Source organism: Heloderma suspectum, chromosome 6, assembly GCF_057233095.1.
Source record: "Heloderma suspectum isolate Gila_16-S chromosome 6, 16-S_ref, whole genome shotgun sequence".
Classification (NCBI taxonomy): Eukaryota; Metazoa; Chordata; class Lepidosauria; order Squamata; family Helodermatidae; genus Heloderma; species Heloderma suspectum.
In genome coordinates this window covers 21,283,851-21,309,814 of record NC_139463.1, presented here as the reverse complement: position 1 = coordinate 21,309,814, position 25,964 = coordinate 21,283,851, and the positions used below count along the sequence as shown (strand labels likewise).

General features: G+C 44.5%; 1 protein-coding gene across 2 annotated transcripts in view; it reads right to left on the bottom strand.

Annotated features, from left to right (window-relative positions):
- The window catches only part of KIRREL3 (kirre like nephrin family adhesion molecule 3), a 1,205,284-nt gene that overhangs the window by 226,898 nt on the left and 952,422 nt on the right, over positions 1 to 25,964 (bottom strand). For both annotated transcript variants that reach the window (XM_084803705.1, XM_084803706.1), the window contains exon 6: positions 15,153 to 15,303. In XM_084803705.1, coding sequence (XP_084659831.1) covers positions 15,153 to 15,303 — 151 coding nt within the window. The remainder of the gene's footprint in view (positions 1 to 15,152; positions 15,304 to 25,964) is intronic.

Genomic DNA, 25,964 nt, shown 5'->3' with positions numbered 1-25,964 from the left:
TCCCTTCCAGCCACTAATTTGGGTGGACCTTGGGCTTCTAGTGAAAAACAAAGTAGATCCTGCAAGCCTGAAGTCTGCTTACCTCCTTTTAAAGGGGAAGGTTAGTGGTGGGTGGGCAACCTATCTTTCAGGGAAGCTGGTCTACCTTGATGGATCTTTTCTTTGAAGAACCACAAGATTGTCTAGGATGCAGCAGGAAAACTAGTTTTTTAAGCCAATGGTAGGAATCTTCAGCTAGGACTGATGCTGCTGGTGGTGGTGAAGCTCCAAAAGAGAGTTGGATGGAAGGGAGAAAATAACTAACTGGATGACAATAGGCAATCTGGCTTGTGATAGGCCATCTTTGCTGGCTCCAACTTCATTAGAGCGGATGGTATTTTACCAAGCCAGGATTCCTGCTTTGTTGGGAGTGCAGCCACCCGCCTTTTGGCTGGGAAATTATGATGAGAAATTATAGGTATTTTCAATTTACCCTAATCTCATTTTAAAGTGTACAATCCAAGTTACAATACATGCAGGCACAGGTTGGAATATAAATGAGATGCACTCCCATAACAGCCCTGAGATATATAACGCACTCCTAATTCATTTGCAGGCATCCTGACGCTTCCCCATTGTTAGACAACAACAGCTAATCACCTTCCTTTGTTAAGTATGAATCACACTTCTCTTTAGTAGCTTCCCCATTGTTTGATAGTTCAGTAGATGTGCTTAGGATGTTCAGAAGGATCTTCTTTATATATTAAAAGACAGCAGACTCCCTCTTGCTCTTAAACTTGCTTTTTTTTAGAAGTGGATTAATAATAAGAATGAATTAATACTTTTGATCTTTCTTTGCTAATGGAACCATGCTTTCTAATGATCTGGTGATAGCATGCCAAAGATTCTCCACCACAAATCAAGGCAAATTCACATAAATTTACACAAAAGATCCTTCAGCATAATGTTGTTCCACTTGGTTGCAATTGATAATTCATGCCTGGCTTTTTAAAATTAATTTGAATTATCCAGTCTGCCTGGCTCAGCCTCTTAGCTAGTGAAGAAGGCATGTCCTCATCCACCAAATGTCATAGGGCATGGGGCCATTGTGTTCCAAACTTCTAATACTTTGAAACACATTTTTTCTTTCCCCCTGAATTAAAATGGGAGCCATGACTCACTCCTCCATCTGGAAAAGGTTACTTTTAAGAAGGTGGAGGTGTCAGAGCTATCCATGCTTACGGGGCCAAATACAGTAGTGTTGTTGTTGTTCAGTCGTTAAGTCGTGTCCAACTCTTCGTGACCCCATGGACCATAGCATGCCAGGCCTTCCTGTCCTCCGCTCTCTCCTGGAGTGTGCTCAACTTCATATTCATTGCATCGGTGATGCTATCCAGCCATCTCATCTTCTGCTGTCCCCTTCTCCTTTTGCCTTCAATCTTTCCCAGCATCAGGGTCTTTTCCAGTGACTTTTCTCTTCACATTAGGTGGCCAAAATATTTGAGCTTCAGCTTCATTATCTGTCCTTCCAATGAGTACTCAGGGTTGATTTCCTTTAGGATCGACTGATTTGACCTCCTTGTAGTCCAGGGGACTCATAAGAGTCTTCTCCAGTTTGAAAGCATCAGTTCTTCGGCGCTCAGCCTTCCTTACAGTCCAGCTCTCACAGCCATATATTACTACTGGGAAAACCATAGCTTTGTTTATACGGACCTTTGTCGGCAAGGTGATGTCTCTCACTTCTTACTAGGTTTGCCATAGCTTTCCTCCCAAGGAGCAAGCGTCTTTAATTTCATGGCTACAGTCACCGTCTGCAGTGATCTTGGAGCCCAAGAAAGTAAAATCTGTCACTGCTTCCATTTTTTCCCCTTCTATATGCCAGGAAGTGATGGGGCCAGATGCCATGATCTTCGTTTTCTTAATGTTGTGTTTCAAACCAGCTTTTGCACTCTCCACTTTCACCCTCAACAAGAGGCTCTTTAGATCCTCTTCACTTTCTGCCATTAGGGTGGCATCATCTGCGTATCTGAGGTTGTTGATAATTCTTCCGGCAGTCTTAATTCCAACCTGTGATTCATCCAACCCGGCGTTTCTCATGATGTACTCTGCATATAAGTTAAATAAACAGGGTGACAATATACTGCCTTGTCGTACTCCTTTCCCAATTTTGAACCAATTGGTGGTTCCATGACCCTCTTGAGGGTTCCATGACCCTCTTCTTGACCCTCGTACAGGTTTCTCAGGAGATAGGTAAGGTGGTCTGGTACTCCCATCTCTTTCAGAATTTGCCACAGTTTGTTGTGATCCACACAATCAAAGGCTTTAGCATAGTCAATGAAGCAGAAATAGATGTTTTTTCTGGAATTCTCTTGCTTTCTCCATGATCCAGCGAATGTTGGAGATTTGATCTCTAGTTCCTCTGCCTCTTCGAAACCCCGCTTGTACTTCCAGTAGTTCTCAGTTTGCATGCTGCTGAAGCCTAGCTTTTAGGATTTTGAGCATAACCTTGCTGGCATGTGAAATAAGCGCAACTGTATGGTAGTTTGAACACTCCTTGGCATTGCCCTTCTTTGGAATTGGAATGTAAACTGACCTTTTCCAGTCTTGTGGCCACTGTTGAGTGTTCCAAATGTGTTGGCATATTGAGTGCAGCACTTTAACAGCATCATCTTTTAGGATTTTAAATAGCTCAGCTGGAATACTGTCATCTCCGCTAGCTTTGTTGTTACTAATGCTTCCTAAGGCCCACTTGACTTCACTCTCTAGGATGTCCGGCTCAAGTTCAGTGACCGCACTATCATGGCTATCAGGGACATTCAGATCTTTCCTGTATAGTTCTTCTGTGTATTCTCTCCACCTCTTCTTAATCTCATCTGCTTCTGTTAGGTCCCTGCCTTCTTTGTCCTTTAGCATGCCCGTCTTTGCACAAAACGTTCCCTTGAGATCTCCGATTTTCTTGAAAAGATCTCTAGTCTTTCCCATTCTATTGTTTTCCTCGATTTCTTTGCATTGTTCATTTAAGAAGGCCTTCTTGTCTCTCCTTGCTATTCTCTGGAAATCTGCATTCAGTTGGATCTATCTTCCCCTTTCTCCCTTGCTTTTCACTTCCCTTCTTTCCTCAGCTACTTGTAAAGCCTCCTCAGACAGCCACTTTGCTTTCTTGCATTTCTTTTTCTTTGGGATGGATTGAGTTGCTGCCTCCTGAACAATGTTACGGACCTCTGTCCATAGTTCCTCAGGCACTCTGTCTATCAGGTCTAATCCCTTAAATCTATTCCTCACCTCAACTGTATATTCAGAAGGGATATGACTGAGGTCATACCTGAATGGTTTAGTGGTTTTCCCTACATTCTTCAATTTAAGCTGAAATTTTGCAATAAGAAGCTCATGATCTGAGCCACAGTCAGCTCCAGGTCTTGTTTTTACTGACTCTATGGAGCTTCTCCATCTTTGGCTGCAAAGGACATAATCAATCTGATTTCGATATTGACCATGTGGTGATGTCCATGTGTAGAGTCGCCTCTTGTGCTGTTGGAAAAGCATGTTTGCTATGATCAGCGTGTTCTCTTGGGAAAACTCTATTAGCCTTTGTCCTGCTTCATTTTGTACACCAAGGCCATGCTTGCCTGTTATCCCGGTGATTTCTTGACTCCCTACTTCGGCATTCCAATCCCCTATGATGAAAAGGACATCTTTTTTTGGTGTTAGTTCTAGAAGGTGTTGTAGGTCTTCATAGAACCGATCAACCTCAGCTTCTTTGGCCTCAGTGGTTGGGGCATAGACTTGAAATGTAGTACAGCTAGGTAATTTTAGAACTTGGACTTAATGCTCTTGCAGGGGGCCCATTTAGATGGCCATGTGTATTACTCAAGTCATGAAGCACAAACTAACACTTCTCTTTCCTCTTCCCTTCCCTGCCTCTGTCCCTCCCCCCACCTGCATTCCATACTTTATAACTGCTTTTACATTCCTGGTATGTTAGAGCAAAACAAACAAATAATTGTTTGCCAACCCCAATTAAAGAGAGAGAGAGAAAGAAATATTCTGAGGATGTGTAGTTTCACAGTTTAAACTCAAATCTTAGCATCATCATAATGCTATGGAATACAATGAAGTTGCTTCTGCTGCCTTCATGCTAAACACATTTACTTGGCAATACGCACTCTTTTTGGTGTAGAAAAAGGATAATACATATTTTAAAATAAAAGGAATAAAATCAGCATCTGTACATTCCCAGCTGACTGTTCCTGACTCTAAAACATTTTAGAATGTAAGAACAGAGAAAGGATCAGTGGAGGCTGGTAGCTCTGAATTTGGTGGGGCTGTGTATCCACTTGGGGTTTCAGTCAGAACCATCCAGGAGCTATCCAAGGTGCTGAACCCCATCCCCCAAACAGGGTAGCCTTCCTCTGAAGGTGAGTGATTCTGCTGTGGCTTTGCATTGGGAGTGATGGAATGGCATCCTTTACTCAGAGCAGCTTACAACAATTAAAATAACAATCTCAGTATAAAACAATACTATCAATGCAAAATACAACACAGGTAGGCACAACCAATCAAACACAATCTTTAAATAAAGCTATAATCTGCCTGGCATATCAAAAGCCTGCCAGAATAAAAATGTCTTCACTAAGCAGAGAGAGGGCCATCTGTGCCTCACGGGGCAAGGTGCTCCCTAATGTTGGTGTAGCCACTGAGAATACCTCAGTGAGAAGATTTCAGCTGGTGTCTCTCATCACCAACAACCACGCCTCCACTGTAGGGGACACATAGAGAAGGGCCTCTCCATCTGATCTTCAGGAGTGGGCAGGTTGGTATGGGAGGAGGCAGTCCTGGTATCCTGGGCCCAAACCATTTAGGATTTTGAGGGTAATCACCAACACTTTGAATGGTGCCCAGAAACAAATTGGCAAACAACACAGGTGTTGCAGGATAGGTGGAATATAATCCCATGGGCACTTGCCTACTGACATCTTTGCTGCCACATTCTGGATAAACTGAAGCTTCTGATGACTCTTTAAAGGTAAATCCATGTAGAACCCATCACAGTAATCCTGTCTCAATGTAATGAATGCATGTGTTACCATAGCCAGGTGTGACTGCCTGAGGAATGGATGCATCTGGAACATCCAGCCTAAACTGGTTGAGTTCTTTGGGCTCCTAGGACATCTATTTGTGGCACATTACAACTATCGGGGTAGGTAAAGTTCTATGCTAGTGCTACAGAGAGGGACCATAACTGAGTGGTAGAGCTCAGGCTTTGCATGCAGAAGGTTGCAGGTTCAATCCCTGACATCTCCAAATAAAGCTAGGAAAGAATCCTGCCTGAAACCTTGGAGAGCTGCTGCCTGTCAGTGTTGACAATGCTGGGTTAGATGGACCAATGATCTGATTCAGAATAAAGCAGCTTCCTAATGATCCTATGCTGTCATTTTTATTTCTGGGTTTGGTGTGTGCGTGTGTGTGTGTTCTCTGTCTTCTGATTTTTGCTGTATGTTATTATTATTATTATTATTATTATTATTATTATTATTTTTAGTATGCTTGTTTTGTCTGGATGATGTTAGCTGCCCATGAGAATTTCCTGCCAGAGACACAGGATCTCAATGTCAAATAAATAAATAAATGACACTCCTCATTCTCTAATCAGTGACGTGATCTCTAACCTTCTTTAATTTGCAATTCTGTTGTGGCCTGACCCAACTGCTGTCTTATCCTGCTTTCCCGGCAGGCAAACACCACTCTATTCAGGAAGGCTTTTGGCTTGTGGGTCCATTGGGTTGGGTGCTGTTTTAATTTTTATTTTATTCTGTCATTGTTATGTTTTTAATGTATTTTAATGTATTTAATTGTTTTAAACAATTGTAATTATGCCCATAAGCTGTCTGGAGAGCCATGTTTTGGTAGAAAGGCAGGGTAGAGATCAAAGCAAGCAATAAATAAATATCTTCGGTATCAAGTGAAGTGTCCATCTGGGCTGAAGTCAAAAGCAGTAGTGAGGGCTACTGATTGCTCAATGACTCCTTTAGGAGACATAAAAGGTACAAATGCCCTATCCATGTAATGGCCCTGATGGCTAAAATCCAGCAAAATAGCACAGTTTCAAAAGCTGCCTGTTATATTATTTTTTGCAAAATCTGGGTCTCCTTGTAGAACTCCATTTTCCACTCCAACCCTCCCTACCATTTTCAACATCTCCAGCTCACCAATAGTCCTTTAGTATTTCCTGCCCTCTCTTGTTTTTTGAAAACAAGCCAAAGTTGTTAACACAAACACAGGAGTGCTAGCATGGCAAGAGAAAACTGTGAATGCTGACGGAAGAGTCAGGCGAAGCAGTAACCTCACCCTGCTCCTTCCTGGATGCAGGATGTGAATTTCCACGCAGCCACTGGGCTCTGGCAGTATAAATAGTTTATGGCATATCAAACTATTAAACATGATTTTAATCCCATTTGTGATGTTCGGCACATAACTCACAGGAGGTCTGCTTTGATGTGGCTGGTGGAACGGAAATCACTTTGAACAGATGTTCCAGCTGGAGTCGCTTAGTCTTTCGGTTACAAACCTTGGGTCTGATTTTGGGGGTGGAGTGGGATGGAGAGCTGGATTGATGCTGCAATTTAATGACAGTTTAGGGCTGACGCTTGGTACCTACATCTTAAGGCCCGATAATTCTTTTTAACAAGGCTTTGCTCATATCATATAAAGTGTTTTCTGCCTTAATTTATCCTCCTAGAGGGATCAAGAAAGGGGGGGGGGCTTGTGTTGATGTTTATGATGCCATTTTAAGTATTAAGAAACACAATCTCTGCTAAGTCATTTATGTGACTATTGATTTACAAACTGAATAAATTCCATGGGCCATTTAATCTTAAAGGCTACCACTTTTCAAACTGAGACTGCCAACATTTGAGGTGGCATATGCAGTGGAAGCTGGAACATGCCTGTCTACTGCAAGCTTTCCCACAGGCCTAAACTGTGATGGCCAGCTTCTTTAGCAGCAGCCGGCTGGATCCAGGGGGGCACATGGCCCTCATCTCATGGCAGAAGTTTCAGTGGAACCATCCCCTTTCAAGCTGGGAGGGGTGCCTGGCAGATCAGAAGTGGCTGGCACTGTGTGTATGCTGCTTTTGGCTTGGGAGGACATTCCGCTCAAGTAACAAAAGCATCAGGAGGCACTGCTTCTGATCCAGCAAGGCTGCTTTCATTTCAAAATGGAAAGATGCCCTAGAGTCTGGAGTGTCTTTCCATTCCATATTGGGCTGGGTACTGCCAAGTCAGAAGCGGCACATATTTAACATAGTGTTTTTGGCCCAGCCAATGCTGCTTTTCCACACCACCACCATCCTGGCCAAAAACAGTGTGTAAGGCTGGGCCAATCTTAAGTACTTCTTAAGAAAGTACTTTGTACATCGCCCAGAGTGGCTGGGTGAGCAGCCAGATGGGCGATTAATAAATTTAATGAATAATAAATAAATAAATAAATAAATAAGACCTTGCTTCCTCTCAGCCTCTGGGGCATCCTCTCCTTTCACCCTAGAAGGCAACTTCCAGGTCAGAGGTAGGACTAGAAATTCATGTGCCACTTCCAACTAGAGGCGAGGGCTGGAGAGAATTGCGCTGGGGACCTGAAAGCAGCCTTTGAGGAAGCCAAAGTTGCTCAGCCTCCAGGAGCCATGTGCCTAGGCCCCCACATGGAGCCATATGTTCTCACAAACAGCACCTCCATATGAGTGGCACATGTTTATTACCCCATCAGCGGCCTCCTTCTGCTTCTGAGGGGCTCACCGGGAGCCACCGTACTTAAGAACAGAAACCAAGGAAAAGGCAATTGTTGTTTTCTCCCTGTCTTTGTCCATGGTGTTGAAGAAAACCGTAGCACTCCTACCTAGGGGTCAACATCTGCCACCTTGAACCTCTTTCTGCTTCAGCCCCCTGCTATTATTATACCCTTCTCCATCAACCATCCACTGCTGCTAAAATGGATAAGCCCATTAGAGTCCATTAAAAGCAATGTTCTTTCATTAGCTGGATGGAATATTATTACAGGACAGTCTTCTTAATGGTTTGGAGTAAAACACACACCCAAGGGTCTTGATGGAAGCTCTCCTCCCTTTTGAATTGGTTTCCATTGCCTTTCGGGATCCAGCTCACATTGCTGGCCTTATACTGTGCAGCATGCCATAATGATGCCTCAAGTTCTGTGTTGTTGTTTTCTCCCTGCGTTTGAAGCTGTTGTAACTGTTTGCTGGCTGTGAAAAAACCCATACCATTATCTCATTTTATCTTGCCAGCTCTGTCAGGACATGCTAAGGAACAACCTGAGAGGCTGTTAATCTTCCAGTGGAAGAGTTGGAAGTTTTAAGTGGTGATTTTTCCACTGCCCTTGAATTTGTTCAGCCAATTTTTAATTGGAATCTGGAAAGCAGCTGGCATTCTAATACTGAATGCCCTGCAATTGCAAATTGTTAGTAAATACAGATGCAGGAATTTGTGAATGCAGCTGAAGATGGGCTAAGGGAGAAGGAGGAGGGGAAATCAAGCCATGTTTGACAGCAGCAAATATGAAAAAGAAGGGAGGAAGGCGGATGTGTCTTATGGAGTTCTTCAGGTTGCCTCTTTAGACAGAGTAGATCAGCATACTTTGCACAAATGTGATTTTTACAATGTGCTGGGAAGCTAAATGAGGCTAGGGAGGGCTTGGGAACAAGACAGTGGGTGCTTTCAGAGAATGTGGCAAACAGGAGACAAAAATGTACTCCTATTCAAACTATTGCGATGTGTTGCATGTGGGACAGCCTTTAAAAACTGTTTAGAAACTACAGTTGGAACAAACGGGGCCACTAGATTACTAACCAGAACTGGGCACATATGACATCTGTCCTTTGTCAGCTGCACTGGCTCCCAGTTCTTTTGCAGATCCCATTTGAAGTGCCACTTTTAACTTGTGTAGATTTAAATCAAGGGTGCTGCATCTCAAATCTGGCTTGCTTGGCCTCCCAATCCAGCTCTCTGGGGTTCCCCAGATGGCCACACCTCCCTAGCTCCACCCTGCTCCCCAAGTGCCAATCGTTTGGTTGTTTCCTGGCTTTAGCATGCTTTCCCCCGCATTCTAAACAGGTTAAAATTAGAACTGTACACAAATGGCCTCTCAAACGTCTCCAGCCTATTGGTTGGCAGAGAAATTGGGGGAAAAATTTCACCGGATTTCTCCTACGGGAGGAGAAATTCTCCAACAGTTTCTCACAGATAGGGGTTGTATCTCACAGGGATAACCTGTAGCTTAGGTTATTTCTTTTTTCCTAAGGGTTTTTGGTTTACTGCACTGCTTCTGTAGGTGGCAACAGCATCCATTTTTCTGAGGCAGAATTTTGAATTTCTTTTGGTTTTTGAGCTGACCTAATCACTGCGAAGTGGCCGAGGGTGCTGTGTCTGCTTTCCCTCTCTATTACACATCTTTCCATTGCTCTGCAGCCTCCCAGGCCACCTGCACTTCCTGAACTGAAAAAGCCCCATGGGAGGAATCACCTCATGACGTCTTCCTCATGATGGCTTTACCTGAAGTGTGGGAAACCGAGGAGGCTACAGGCTTGACAGACAGGACACTCAGGCACACTCCTCAGTCACCTCACAAGTAAGGGAAGCCCAAGAACGCCAGACCCAATCCATAAGAATGTCTCTGAAATTTCTTCTCCTTTGAATTTCTTTTCGAAAGCCATTTCTTTTCTGTCAGATTGAATGAGAATGGTCGGGAAAAACGTGGGAGACATTTTCGGCCCAACACTAGTTAAAATGCCTCTTCTGAGGCTTAGTTATTGGCAGCTTTAAACTAAGATATGATGATATGGGGGGTATTTTGGCTCAGCCCCATTTACCATTCACCACCTCGCCCACCACTAGAATATGGCCCCTGAGAGCTGCCTCAAAACTGACTTTAGCCCTTGGGCTGAAAAAGGTTCAACTAGAGATGGATGGACTCTCCCATGCCCAGCTTATGTGGGTGTCCTCAGAGCTGCTGCTGCTGCCTGCCCCATCACAGTGCCACACAACTTTGCCATGGCCCAGCAAGTGCCCAACAGAGCTGTGGGACTGCCCGTCTTCCCTAGAGAGCTGCCATTGTGTGCAGCAATGGCACTTCAGGCACTTCTGGGTAGGTAAGGTTGCGTACCCGGTGGCTGTAAAGTCCACTTATATGCAACACGACAGGTGTGACGCCTGCAATGTTGTGTAAATGGGGCCTTTACAGCTGCCAAGTATGCAATGTTATCTACCCAGAAGTGCCCAAGCCGCCATTGCTGCACACCTGTCAGCTGTCAGGGTGGACACTGAGCCCATAGAATCCCAGAGTAGTTCTGATTCTGAGGAAGAGCAGTCGCTTCTGGGAGAGGAGCGCGCTCCTCTTTCCCAGGGCCCACAGCTGACGGAGATTCCTCCCACCAGCATTCCTAGCTTAGATAGCAGTCCAGGGAGTGACCGAGTGTGGGAAGTAGTCTTGGTGGACGCGCAACGCCGACGCAGAGAGCGGCGCCAAATGGAGGGCGCAGAAAGGAGGCGTAGTGCCCGGTTGGCGCGCAAACAACAGCTGCGCCCAGAGGATCCAAGGGAAAAGGGGAGGGACTCTCCCTAGTCCTTAAGTTCAGGGGTCTGCCAGTAATTCCCTTTCAACTGAGGACCAACTGTTCCAACTTAGGGCATAGGTACTGTGCTGCTCAGATCTAGTTGTAAACAGTAGAGTTGTTAAGTTGTAAAAGAAGAATGAAGCTTTGAAAGGAATCCCTTTGTCTGTGTCTGGACTTAGCTACTGGATTAGACTGAGAGAGGCCTCCAGTCCAAGAAGCCCTTGACATCAGCTATTAGGGAGGATGGGCAGCTGCCAGGTGCTAGCTGAGCCTTGCTGAGCAGGTCCTCGAGTGCCCCACAGTTTGGCCAGTGGGGTCTAGGAGGGTGGGCGAGGGGGAGTCCACTGGCCTCCCCCCCACTGCAGACTCTCATGACATCCCTAGGTTCAACACCCCTGCCTTAAATGGCTTGAGTCTAGGCTACCTGAAAGACCACCTTCACCAATACTGTTTGTACCTTATGATCTTCTTCAGTGTACCCTCTCTGAATGAAGTAAGGTGGGTAACTGCCGGGTAACTGCCTTTTCGGCAGGGGCACACAAGTTATGATACAGCCTTCCCAGAGGGGTCTGCCTGGCACCATGGCTGTAGTCTTTTCAGCACCAGTGAAGAACTTTCTTTTCACCCCTACTGTTTAAATAATACCTGTAGACTGGACCTCTCCATGTTAAAGTCTGTGCATTTATTTTGGGACACTCTGTTTTGTTGTCATATTTTGTATTTCTTTTGGATTGTGTATCTTCATGTTCTAGTTCATATTAAAATTGTTGTGATGTTTGTTTATTGTAAGCTGTCCAGTGAGCCTTTTTCATGGGGAGGCATAGGATGTCATAAATGAAATCAACAATCATTCTAGGGACAGGTTGAAAAATCCCAACTTATTAGGTTGAATTGTGGTATTTTACTTCTCCTCTTGATCACATCTGAAATAAGATTGATGAAGACCATGGGGCAATAATACTTAACCAATGTATTTACACACATACATTCAACTTGGATCTCTATACTAGCTCAGTGTTTAAGTGTTTGTATCTCTTCAAGAGCATCCTGGTAGCGTTCTGGGAAAGACTGGAATAGGGCTGAAGGAAAGGGTCAGAGTTCTGAGAGACTAGAAGCAGGGATGTACATGAAGATCTGGGTACATATCAATAGTGGAGGCTTGGACTAGTAGATAAAGTGTTCAACAAATGAATTGTAAGCTAAACTTTTCAGCTTCTGCCCTCATCAGTAGCTGTGCAGTTAAATGGATATCAGGAGTGGCAGTTTGGAAGACTGGAGATTAAAGTTTCTTAGGAGAAAAAACAGGTATGATTGGTATGATACCTATGAATTGTCCTCCAGATTAGGCCATTTGGACTAAGAATTCTCAGTCTATAGATCCAGAAATGTTCTTTTTTTGTCAAGCAAGTCAGTGTCTTCTGTTTGTTATATTGGAAGCAACTGTAAATCCAAGAGACTATGTGAAGGTGAGTTGAAATGTCTTACAACAGGCTGCTCCACGTTTTTGTTGTTGTTCAGATTTGTGAATCTCAGATTTGTGGTTGCTTTGCTGTTGTGCCACTTTACACCAAACTCTCTCTCTCTCTCTCTCTCTCTCTCTCTCTCTGTCCACCCCCCCCACCCCAAGACTGAGATTCAGGAGTTCTGAGACTTCAAGGTTCACAGCAGCTCTCATGACCAGACTGTTTTCTGAAGCTTTTAGGATTAGAGATGCAGTTGGTGTTGAATGAGTACTTTAAGAATGAAGGGGCATTTATATACCCCAGTGCTACCCACTATACACCAGTGATAAGCCAGCTTTGTTGTCAATATCAATTTACAAAACCTCAGGGTTTTTTCCCCCTCTGGTTTCCAGTGATGCCTTCCAGTGAAGACAAGTAGATTGGGCACCACTGACTGAAATGGTAGAGTGCATACATAGTGGTTTTACTGCACAGGAGGTTACCAAATCCAAATGTCACTGGCTCTGGTGCCAAGCAACTGCTAAGGGATTTTATTATATAAAGCCATATAGAAGTATCACAAACACATACATACATACATACACTAGGGGAACATGGAGAAACCAGCATGTATGACTGTGCTGTTCCCTTGAGAATTCTGTCATCCCTACAAGGCAATGGCTCGAGCGAGGGTACATGGGGTTGGGTGGTGGCTGATGTAGTTCTGGAATAGAGGAGGTTCAAAACTCCAGGTAGAACTGCAGGTGCTGAACAAAGGGCCACAGGCTCAGCTTCAGGACTGTGGAGAGCAATTCTTCAGCTAGGCAGCACAAGTTACCCCACACTGGCTTAGAGCAACTGACAGGGTTTTATAGCCAGGCCAGGCCTTTCAGGAACCCCACCTCCTCAAGTGCAGCATCTGGTTTTTAAAGGGCCAATGTCTTTTCCTGCAGTTTCTGGCTTCTTCTAGGTGGTGATGGTCTGGGGAGTTGGTTGGGCAATGCTCCGCAAGGTCAGGATTGATTCTGAGCATATGGAGATAGTCAGCAGTTCAGATTCAGAAGGGGAGCAGCAAGAACTGGGGAAGGCGTCTTCCCCAGCCAGTTCAGATATGGGTAGGCATGCTTCACAGGATACTAGCACCCAGATGGCTGAGCCTGGACCCCCCGCCCTTCCTCCATGAGAATCCAGAAGGAAGAGGAGGAGGAGGAGAGCACGGGGCGTGACCTGAGGGATGCTAGACTGCGGTGCAGAGTGAAGTGGGAAAAGTTAGAGGTGGAACTCTGACGATTGACCCAGTTGGCAATGTGTGAGGGTCGGTGTACGGGAGCATCACTGGATGGGAGAAGTTTCCCTCCTTCAGTTATTCTATCCAGCAAGTCCCTGTTCAAACTGCTAGCAACATCGTAGCTCCCATTTGGATTCTCTGCTGTTATTCCCTTGTAGCCTGAGAGTCTTCGGGTATTTGCATCTGTAATGAACCTGTTGATAGTGAATTAAAGACATGAGACTGAAGCCTCTCTTCTTGTGTGTGTGCATGAGGAAGGCGGGGGCCAAGGGAACATGACACCTAGATCCTTCCTGCTCACTGGAAGAGTCTGAGGTTCACTCCTCAGAGTCAGACTTCAGGGATGCATTCAGGGGGTTGAGTGGACAGGTGCAGATAGAAGGCCCCACTTGTGAAGGCCTAAGAACTGGTTCTGACTCTTCCTTGGAGTTGCTGCCACTGGAAACCTCAGTCCTCAGCCATGACAATTTCCAAGTGGACAGGGCTTCCAAGAACCTGACTCTTCAGTCTCAATGCCAAACCCATACCAAATTACGTGTCAATATTGTGTGGTAAAATCTGAATTCTGAATGCATCCTGTAAGATTCAAGTCACACACTGTCAGAGCCTTATACATGTAGCTGGTGTTATAACTGGGACCTAAGAAATAGCTAGGAATTTTCTCATGATATAATCACATTCTACCTTCATGTTATCACCACTGGAGCTACCCTCTTAACTTTTTAAAATTTTTTCACACCACCTTATTCACAACTCAGCATTCAATAATACATCTATGTTTTCCCCAAACATGATTCCCAGGTTTGCCCCTCTTGTTCTAAACTGGTTTCTTACTAACCATGCTAAGACATTACTGTGTTGTTTCTCTCTGAACAGCTGACATGTGACACCCTGTCAGCAGTTGAAGCTCAATCCAGCTAAATTACATTCTTAACCCCTCTCCACAAGTTTTCCTCACTTCAATCATGACGGACAACAATGCCATCAAGATTTGTAAACTCAGCATTGTATCTTCACCTTTGCCCTCTACATCTCTCTAGACCTTCACTTTCAGGCTGCTTCTGAATCTTGTCAATTCATCTGGCAATAACTGCTAGTCGTTCAGACAGCTAAATCATCTACACCATGACTGCCGTGCATTTTGATGACTGCTGTGAATGCTTCTCTTTGGCCTTGATGGCTGACCACTGGAAGATTGCCTTGCTAAGAATAAATCCATTTGGAATGTTGCTGCTGAGATAATTTACATAGATCGTCTCTCTGACTGCAGCACCTTCATGCCTTTGATTTAAACAAACAAAAATCATTTATGATTTCCCCAAGGTCCTATGTGTACTACTGATGTCCGTATGAGCCACACACTGAAAATATCCCACTCTGTGCAAGCACGGATTGCTACAGTAACATTAGGATTTTGCTTTGTGTTGGGAATACAATAATGGAGGCACTTCTGGGGGTCTCATATGGGTTGGAGATCCAAAGCCACCAGGAGTAGGGCCTTTAGTGTGATGGCTCCCACATTATAGAACCAACTGAGATCAGGCATGCACTGACACTACTTTGTTTTCAGCATGTGTAGGAGACCTTTCTCTTCAGGCAGGTATTTTTTGACTGATGAGTTGATGCCGGCCACTGTGTTATTGATTTACTGTAACTTAAAAAAATGCATTTCAGTTTATTGTACAGCGCTGCAATATCTCTTGATGTGGAGTGTTAAATAAATTCTATAATACATAAATAAATGGAGAACTTGTTCCAGGGTAATCTAAAGTAGGTCATACATGCTTACTAGGGAAAATAACTTATACCAGTTAACACACTCACGTTGAATGTCAATGGTGACAGAGGTCTCCTTCCCACTAGGAATGGCCTTGTTGGTGGCCCGGCAAACAATGGTCTGACCATTCTCAATGTCGGATGGGGAGACAAAAAGCATGCTCATGATGCTCTCTCTCTTGCCATCTCGGAGCACTGTCTGCAGGAGAAAGAAAAGAAACAATTACTACTTTTGGAAAGAGAGGGCAGCACTCCACAGTAGTATGTTGCAGGGTTTGGAACAGGACCGGCCCTTGGCACTGAAAGCGGACCTATTGATCGAGAGTATCCTGCATTTTCATTAAAAGCAATGCTCAAGGCAGTGAACAAACTGAACATGTCAAGACTAACAGTGAAACACAAAAATAGCTAATAATAAAAGAGAGAAGAGGGAGAAGATAATACATTTCAATTCCCACACATCCATTTACAAGTCAAGTGAATGCATTTTATTTTTTTAAGCATCTGCTATGATTTGGGGCTTTCAAAATCTTGCTACATATCCTGAGACCTCTGGACAGAGTGGGACAAAATTAAAGAAATGTCACCCTGCAATCAAAGCTTGATGAGGTGTTATGAATGTTATGTTCACAATGTGTTACTTGCTCCATAGGGGCCCTTGGGCAAAACACCCCAGTGAGGCACCTAAACCTGGGAGGCAGGTGGGGTAGGCAAACGGTGAATGTTTTCACACCACCTGTCCTTTTGGGGTGCAAATGAGAAGGAAGGATTCCGTTGGTGCTCTAGCAAATTCCAGAACTAGACCTGGGCTTGCTTCCTTGTTTGCTTCAATTTCTGTGATATTTATCATTTATCACAAGGCATGCTTTCAATCAGCACATTTAATTCTCTCTACTCAGACAGGCCATGCATATTAATAAAATGGGATATTTAAATGCTCATTACCATGCTGCACTGAAGATGCTTTCGTATGCATATCAAGAGGGCACCCGCATCTATGGCACTCCAGTGCCAACCCTTCACACTGCCAAATACCAAAGGTTGCCCAGGTGCTATCACCGGGGAGCCAGGATTCTAAAGCTTCATCTTTTTTGTAATGTTTTATGAGAGGAGCACGAGTGCTGCTTGGCACAGAATTAATCTCCTGTCAGATCTGATCTGAATTTTTTGCTTGGTTTTAATGGTAGCTACATCAGGCTCTGGGAATTGAGACATACACATCAGCCCAGACAGGTGCCTAGTACAGGCTGCAATTCCTATACCTCCTCACTCTTTTAAAAAGTTATTCTGATGCTATGCTAAGTAGTAAATTTAGAATTTCTTAAACTCTGCAGGGTGGTGGACCCATTATGTTGGCCTGACCCTGGGGACTTATGGAATCAAGTGGATTCCTGAATGCTCTGGGGGAGTGTCCTGTTGACATGGCTGGCACTCCTGTGGAAACTCTGTTCACACTGTGGAATAGTGAGACGGAAAGGTTGATACGATTGCTCCCATATGGTCATTCTTGTGCTGTAGAGCCCAACCAGCTCCCTGGTTTATCAGGGTGCTGGGGCAATGAAACCAGAAGGATGACCACCAGAATGCAGATGGTGCAAATCTATGGCCAGATATAAGTAAGAACATATTATCATGTCTTCTTTGTGGCAGTGATGGTGGCAAAGCAATCCTATTTCTCCATCATCACTGTATCCTCAAGTAGGCATCTGGCAGAGCTTTTCTTGGTGCTGACTATCTTGACATCCAGGCAAGGATATATTAGAACCTTTGGGAAACTGCTGTGAAAAGTTTACAAGGCACTTTGAGGATAAAGTTGCTCCTATTCACTCTGAACTTGATGACTGACAAAGTTCCTCTGGAGGTATCCAGAACACCATCTAGTCTTAGTTTCAACTGATGTGGCCTGAGGATGTGGAAAAAGTGCTTGGAGGTGTTTGACCAGCCTCCTATATTCTTGACCCTTGCCCAACTTGGCTACTTGTCTTGATGGATCCAGGAACTGATTGATGCCTTGTTGAGGGAGGGATCTGCTTTGAAAGAGGTGGGTGTGAGATCCACTCTTTAAGAAATCTTCACTGGACCCTGAAGGTTGAAACAGGTATGATGACTATCCCCTTTTGTGGCAAGGTAGGTACTTGAGAAGGTGATGGCTGGTCAACTCTAGGTGCTCATGGATGAAATTGATTATCTGGACCCATTTCAAACCAGATTCAGGCTTGTACTTGGCACTGAAACAGCCTTGGTTGTCCTGACAGATAACCTCTTTTGGGAGAGAGATGGGGAGAGAGTGACCCTGTTGATTTTCCTTGGTGTCTCAGTGGCTTTTGATACCATCAACCATGGTATCTTATTGGACCAGATTAGGGGAGATGGTGCTAAAGCGGGTCCACTCATACCTGCAGGATTGGTTCCAGAAGGTAGCAGTGGGGGATTTCTTCTTGGCCCCATGCCACTTCAGGAGAGGAATCTCATAAAGTTCCATCTTATCCACCATGCTTTTCAATATCTATATGAAGCCAGTGGATGAGATCCTCTGAGGGTTAGGGGTGAGTGTGCTGACGTCACCCAGATCTATTTTTCTTTGTCATCTGGGTCAGGTGAGATTGTGCAGGTGCTGAACCATTGTCTGGATTAGATAATGGCCTGGATGAGGGCCCAATCACTGAATCCTGAGATGATGGAGGCTCTGTGGTTAGATTTGTCTGAGATTTGGGAAAATGGTGTTCAATCTGTTCTGGACAGGGTTGCAGTGCACTGTCCCCAAAATAACAGGTACTCCCCTTGGGAACACTCCTTGATCAAACATGGTTATTGGAGGACCATCGGACTTCAGTGGCATGGAATACCTTTAACCACCCTCAGCTGGTTCACAGTGATAGCCCGGCTATATAGTGAACCATACACTGGCAGCCTCTTATTTGGAGCACTGCAAGGAAGAATATGTGGGGCTGCCCTTGCAGAAAACTTGGAAGTTTCAATTACTCCAGAATTTGGTTGCTAGAATTTTGACTGGGTTAGTTAGGTATTACACCAATTCTGGAAGGATTACATTTGCTGTCTATTCCCTTCCAAGCTCAATTAAAGTGCTGGTGCTTACCTAAATGGCTTGGTACCCAAATATCTGAAGGAGCGCCTCCTCCAATACCAGCCTTCCCATGCATCAAGATCTTCAAATGAGATCCTCCTCTAAATACCATAAAATAGTGACATGTATTATGTATGTGCAAGAGAGACAGTCTTCTTGGTGGAATACCCTCCCCATCTGCAAATGCCAACAGTACACTCTTTTTGGTGCCTGGTCAAGACATTTCTATCTGCTCAGGTGTGTTAAATATGGTTTTATGGCCCCTGTCTGTTTATACTTTTATAGTTTTGTTGCCTATCCATTTTATTAGTTGTATGAATGATAGTTTGTCATTTGCACTATACTTACTTACTTAATTATTCCACACCACCCTGGAATCTGTTTGGATGATGGATGTTTTAGAAATTTTGTTGTTGTTGTTCAGTCGTTAAGTCGTGTCCGACTCTTCGTGACCCCATGGACCATAGCACGCCAGGCCTTCCTGTCCTCCGCTCCCTCCTGGAGTGTGCTCAGGTTCATATTCATTGCATCGGTGATGCTATCTAGCCATCTCATCCTCTGCCGTCCCCTTCTCCTTTTGCCTTCAATCTTTCCCAGCTTCAGGGTCTTTTCCAGTGACTTTTCTCTTCGCATTAGGTGGCCAAAATATTTGAGCTTCAGCTTCAGTATCTGTCCTTCCAATGAGCAGTCAGGGTTGATTTCCTTTAGGATTGACTGATTTGATCTCTCTGCAGTCCAGGGGACTCATAAGAGTCTTCTCCAGCACCACAGTTCGAAAGCATCAATTCTTCAGCACTCAGCCTTCCTTATAGTCCAGCTCTCACAGCCATACGTTGCTACTAGGGATGTATGAAAGTTACTTACCGTTTCGTGGATCTGCTTCACGGTGGGGGGGAGGCGCTCCGTCCCTCCCTCCAGAGTCCTGCCCGGCCGGCTCCGCTCTGTGAGGATTCCATGGAGCCGCCGGCCATCTCTGCCCGCAGCCAGACATCCGGCTGCTGGGCAGCAGGGACGCAAATGGCGGCTGCCGTAGCTGCCGCCGTTTGTGTCCCTGTATTCAACCGTGATAGGCTATGTAAATATTTACATAGCCTATCATGGCAAAGTAAAAAAAAAAAGCATATGCAAATGGTGGTGGCTACGGTGGCCACCATTTGCATTCCTTTTTTTCACCATTTTAGGCTACGTAAATATTTACGTAAGCTATTACAGCGAAAAAAAAGGGGAATGCGAATAGCGTAGTGGTTTTTCTTTTTTACCTTGCCATGATAGGCTACGTAAGTATTTAAAAAAGAAAAACCACTACGCTATTCGCATTCCCCTTTTTTTTTCACTGTAAAGGCATCCTTGCGTTAGCTGTGATAGGCTATGTAAGTATTTACGTAGCCTATCACGTCTATGAAGAGGAAGCAAATGGCGGCCACAGAGGCGGCCGCCATTCGCTAGTTGGCACGGACAGCAGCAGGTAAGTGCTCCATTTCACGCGTGTGTAGTGGGTTGGGGCTCCATTCCAGGCCCATTTTGGGGGGGTGGGGGGCAGGGGGCTTCATTCCACCATGGATTTCGGGGGGCCGAATGCACTGGCATTTGGCCTCACTGAGATCCGTGGCGGAATTCTCCACCATCCCTAGTTGTTACTGGGAAAACCATAGCTTTGATTATATGAACATTTGTCGGCAAGGTGATGTCTCTGCTTCTTACTATGCTGTCTAGTTTTGCCATAGCTTTCCTCCCAAGGAGCAAGCGTCTTTAATTTCATGGCTACAGTCACTGTCGGCACTGATCTTGCAGCCCAAGAAAATAAAATCTGTCACTGCTTCCATTTTTCCCCCTTCTATATGCCAGGAAGTGATGGGGCCAGATGCCATGATCTTAGTTTTGTTAATGTTGAGTTTCAAACCAGCTTTTACACTCTCCACTTTCACCCTCAACAAGAGGCTCTTTAGATCCCCTTCGCTTTCTGCCATTAGGGTGGTATCGTCTGCATATCTGAGGTTGTTGATAATTCTCCTGGCAATCTTAATTCTGATCTGTGATTTATCCAACCCGGCATTTCTCATGATGTACTCTGCATATAAGTTAAATAAACAGGGTGACAATATACAGCCTTGTCATACTCCTTTCCCAATTTTGAACCAATCGGTTGTTCCATGTCTGGTTCTTACTGTTGCTTCTTGACCCTCGTACAGGATTCTCAGGAGACAGGTGAGGTGGTCTGGTACTCCCATCTCTTTCAGAATTTGCCAGAGTTTGTTGTGATCCACACAATCAAAGGCTTTAGCATAGTCAATGAAGCAGAAATAGATATTTTTCTGGAATTCTCTTGTTTTGTCCACGATCCAGCGAATTTTGGTTATTTGATCTCTAGTTCCTCTGCCTCTTCGAAACCAAGCTTCTACTTCCAGTAGTTCTTGGTTCACATACTGCTGAAGCGGCTTGTAGGATTTTGAGCATAACCTTGCTGGCATGTGAAATGAGCACAATTGTACGGTAGTTTGAGCACTCTTTGGCATTGCCCTTCTTTGGAACTGGAATGTAAACTGACCTTTTCCAGTCTTGTGGCCACTGTTGAGTGTTCCAAATGTGTTGGCATATTGAGTGCAGCACTTTAACAGCATCATCTTTTAGGATTTTAAATAGGTCAGCTGGAATACTTCATCTCCACTAGCTTTGTTGTTACTAATGCTTCCTAAGGCCCACTTGACTTCACACTCTAGGATGTCCAGCTCAAGTTCAGTGACCACACTATCATGGCTATCAGGGACTTTAAGATCTTTCCTGTGTAGTTCTTCTGTGTATTCTTTCCACCTCTTCTTAATCTTGAGATCTTTTCATCTGCTTCTGTTAGGTCCCTGCCTTCTTTGTCCTTTATCATGCCCATCTTTGCACAAAACATTCCCTTGATATCTCCGATTTTCTTGAAAAGATCTCTAGTCTTTCCCATTCTATTGTTTTCCTTGATTTCTTTGCATTGTTCATTTAAGAAGGCCTTCTTGTCTCTCCTTGCTATTCTCTGGAAATCTGCATTCAGTTGGATCTATCTTCCCCTTTCTCCCTTGCTTTTCACTTCCCTTCTTTCCTCAGCTACTTGTAAAGCCTCCTCAGACAGCCACTTTGCTTTCTTTCATTTCTTTTTCTTTGGGATGGATTGAGTTGCTGCCTCCTGAAGAATGTTACTGACCTCTGTCCATAGTTCCTCAGGCACTCTGTCTATCAGGTCTAATCCCTTAAATCTATTCCTCACCTCCACTGTATATTCAGAAGGGATATGATTTAGGTCATACCTGAATGGTTTAGTGGTTTTCCCTATGTTCTTCAATTTAAGCTGAAATTTTGCGATAAGAAGCTCATGATCTGAGCCACAGTCAGCTTCAGGTCTTGTTTTTACTAACTGTATAGAGCTTCTCCACCTTTGGCTGCAAAGTACATAATCAATCTGATTTCGATATTGACCATGTGGTGATGTCCATGTGTAGAGTTGCCTCTTGTGCTGTTGGAAAAGCATGTTTGCTATGATCTGCATGTTCTCTTGGCAAAACTCAGTTAGCCTTTGTCCTGCTTCATTTTGTACACCAAGGCCATGCTTGCCTGTTATCCCGGTGATTTCTTGACTTCCTACTTTAGCATTCCAATCCCCTATGATGAAAAGGATATCTTTTGTTGGTGTTAGTTCTAGAAGGTGTTGTAGGTCTTCATAGAACCTATCAACCTCAGCTTCTTCGGCATCAGTGGTTGGGGCAAAGACTTGAATTACTTTGATGTTGAATGGTTTGCCTTGGATTCGTACTGAGATCATTCTGTCATTTTTGAGATTGTACCCCAGTACTGCTTTTCACACCCTTTTATTGGCTACTCCATTTCTTCTAAGGGATTCTTGCCCACAGTAGTAGATATGATGGTCACCTGAATTAAATTTGCCCATGCTTGTCCATTTTAGTTTGCTGATTCCCAAGATGTCGATGTTCAATCTTGCCATCTCACGTTTGACCACCTCCAGCTTACCTTGATTCATTGATCTTACATTCCAGGTTCCTAAACGATATTGTTCTTTATAGCATCAGATTTTCTTTTCACCACCAGACACATCCACAGCTGAGTGTCCTTTCGGCTTTGGCCCAGCCACTTCACTCTTTCTGGTGCTACTTGGAAATTCCCTCTGCTCTTCCCCAGTAGTATATTGGACACCTTCTGACCTGAGGGGCTCATCTTCTGGCGTCATATCTTTTAGCCTTGTGATACGTTCCATGGGGTTTTCTTGGCAAGAATACTGGAGTGGGTTGCCATTTCCTTCTCCAGTGGACCACATTTTGTCAGAACTCTTTGCCATGACCTGGCCGTCTTGGGTGGCCCTGCACAGCATAGCTTATGGCTTCACTGAGTTACACAAGCCCCTTCGCCACAACAAGGCAGTGATCCATGAAGGGGTATTAGAAATTTTAAAGAAGAATAAATCACAATAATTTAGACACTGTGGACACTGCTAGGCCTACTTTCAGTGCTAAAGCCCCACAGCATCTTGAGTGGGATAGTGTCAGGCTTTTCTGTGGATCTATGCAGGCTGGATGGAGAAGTGCTTTATCCTAGCACATACAAAATGCTTTCTGTTTCTGAGTTAGTATTATACTGCCACACCGCAATAAGAACGTAAGACCAGCTGGGTTGGATCAGACTAAAGGTACATTTAGACTACAGATGAGGAACCTTTCCTCCTATCCCCAGGGCTGCAGTTCTTCTGTGGTAGTTTGTTGGAGCCCCCATGCTAGTGGTGGGAGGGATGTTGGAGAAATCCTTTTGGGGGGCGGAGTTTGATGAGTTTGCAGTGGGTCAGGCCAGGTTGTGAATTTTCCAGGCACATTGTGCATTTATTTTCCTGCAGGTTCTGCAATTTACAGAAATTTCTGAGTGATTTGTGCAGCTTCCTGAGCAATTTGCACAAATTACAGCTGAATTTGCACAAATTCAGCTGGAATTTGCACAAATTGCTCAGGAAGTTGCACAAATTGCTTAGGAAGTTGCGCAGTGGCAGAACTTGTGAAAAAAAATACACACAAAAGAAGTTCCTAGAATTCAGGAAAAACCCTGCAGCTTGGCTTGCAAACTCAAATTGAGTTGTACATGCTGCAGAAGTTCATCGGGTCAAACAAGAACTGGACATCCCAGTGACGGACATCCCTAGTGGCGGGTAGGGCTGGAACCAAAACTGGGCATGGCTACCCCACTCTCTTCCTCATAAACTTACAGTACCACCCTATCCATCATCCATGCACACGTGCACATACACAAGGGATGGCAAAGGAATCTGTCTGGGGGTTCAAGTCTGCCGACCTATTGGCAGCTCAACCCCTGGACTCCAGCTCGCTTGTCCGTGAGCTGGCCCGACTCAGCCTGTGCTGAGTCTTGACTTCTGCTTCTGTTACCACCATACACAAACCCCTCATGCTCTCCTTGCCAGAGTGTCAGCATTGGCAAGGAGCATGTGAGGAGTTTGCACATGGCAGTACTGGGAGTACAAGTCCATGCAGTGGCCCTCAGTGCAGGAGGCTTTTTTGTGCACAGCAGTGGGGTCACTGTGTGTGGTCTCTCCTTCTCTCTCCTGGGCCTGGAGGGAGAAGGAGAGAGTCACACACAGCAACCCTGCTACTGTGCAGAGTCTGCAAGTTCTGGCGGTGAGGCCCCTGCTTGGCTCGCCAATGGAAGCCAAGCTGGGGGCTTGGGGAAAATCCATCAAGCACCAAGAGACCCAGATTTCCCTGTGCCAGATATCCCTAACATACACAGAAGCACACCCTATTTATCCATCATCCAATAATTCCCTTTATTACACACACACACACACACACACACACACACATGCCCCATCCACACACACATACAAACATTCCCCACTGCAATTGGCACTAGAGCCTGGCAAACCTCCCATTCATTCCAATGGGAAGTTTATTACCAACACAAATAGCAGAAAGGGATGCCTTGTGTGTGTGGGGTAAAGGACATTAACCTCGTACCCACCACTGCAGTTCCAATCTGGATTGTCCCCTTGAATTGCAATTTGTAATAGGAAAGCCATTCACTCCAGTGGGAGGTTTCTCTCTCATCAAATTGCAGCAGCACCTGCAATTTTGTCCTTCCTGTGCCTGGTGGTGACGGTAGGGAGGAAGAGAAGCTCCTCTCACTGCATTCAGCACAAAAGCTGAGGAGAAGAGGCCTGGGGGGCTGGATGGGAATCCTCCATCAATGCCAGGTGTCACTGTATGTGTTTTCTGCATCCCTTCCAGACAATTCCATGCCAGTGTGGGGCTTTTAGATTCACTTAGCTAGACTTACAAGGTGGCAGAATGGGTGGGTCTAAATCTAAAAGGACTTAAAAGAAAAGTTAAAGAAAACAGTGGGTGGGTCCCCTATTTCACGGGGGCTGGACAAAGCAAATAAGCCCAGCAAAATGAAATAAAATCCCACTCCATAAAGTCAACCACTTCTTGCAGGTTTAACCCTGACCTCTGCAAGGTTGCTCAAAATGGCGATGTGTGTGTGTGTGTGTGTGTGTGTTGCAAGTAGGGATATACAGACTGTGTAAAATCTGCTCCATTTGTGTTTCGTGGATTGTCCTTTTGTTCCATTGTCTGCTCACAGAGGGGATGTGGATTTTTTTTTTTTTTTTGCCATGCGGAAAAATACTCAAATAATTACGTAAGAGGTTTCATAACAATTTACATAATTTACCTTAGCATGTATCATTTAGTGGATTGTCCCCCATTCCATTCAACTTTTCCTAAGCAGAAACTTGCACATTTCCATATGAATAAATATGTGTAAATTTTGGGAAAGTTAAAAAAAAAAATCATCTGAAAGTCCATGGACTCTGTGAGGCTTGAGGGGGTCTCTCTGCAGTGGATTCTGCAGGTTGGATTCTTAGAAATCCGACCTCATTTTAATCCATCTCAGATTTTTCCAGCATCCCTCCCTACTAGTTGCAATGCTTTAAATTATGTTCAGGCTCAGACGGATTCTCCAAAGAGAGAGAGAGAGAGAGAGAGAGAGAACAAGTAGGAAGATAAAAAGCCAGGTAGGGGAAGGAGAGGTGCTCAATATATGCAAGCTTCATAAAACCAGATTACTGGCTATTAACCAGGATAGTGAGATGAAACTGCCATATTCAGTGGAAATGTACCTCTAAATACCAGGTGCCGGGTAAAGAACAAAAAGGGACAGCTGGGGCTTTCATGGCTTGCTTGTGAGTTTTTGTGAGAACCATTAAATGTTCTCATAATTATGTGTGTGGTCACACCATAGATTCATATAAGGGGAGTATGATCTTGGCAGTTTTATTTTCAATTCCTATCCTAATTATGCCTAACGTGAAAAAGGCAAATTCCATGTTAGGCATAATTAGGAAAGGAATTGAAAATAAAACTGACAAGATCATACTCCCCTACAAATCTGTGGTGAGACCATACGTAGAATACTGTGTACAGTTCCGGTCACTGCACCTAAATAGGATATTGTAGAGTTGGAGAAAAGTGAAGAATAGGGCAACTAAAATGATCAAGGGGCTGGAATATCTCCCCTATGAGGGAAGGTTATGACATCTGGGACTGTTTAGCTTTTAAAAAGGCTGAACAGTCTTTAAGGGATGACATGATAGAGGTATACAAAATTAAATTATGCATGATGTGGAGAAAGTGGATAGGCAGATATTTTTCTCCCTCTCTCATAATACTAGAACTTGGGGTCATCCCATGCAGCTGCATGGTGGGAGATTCAGGACAAATACAAGG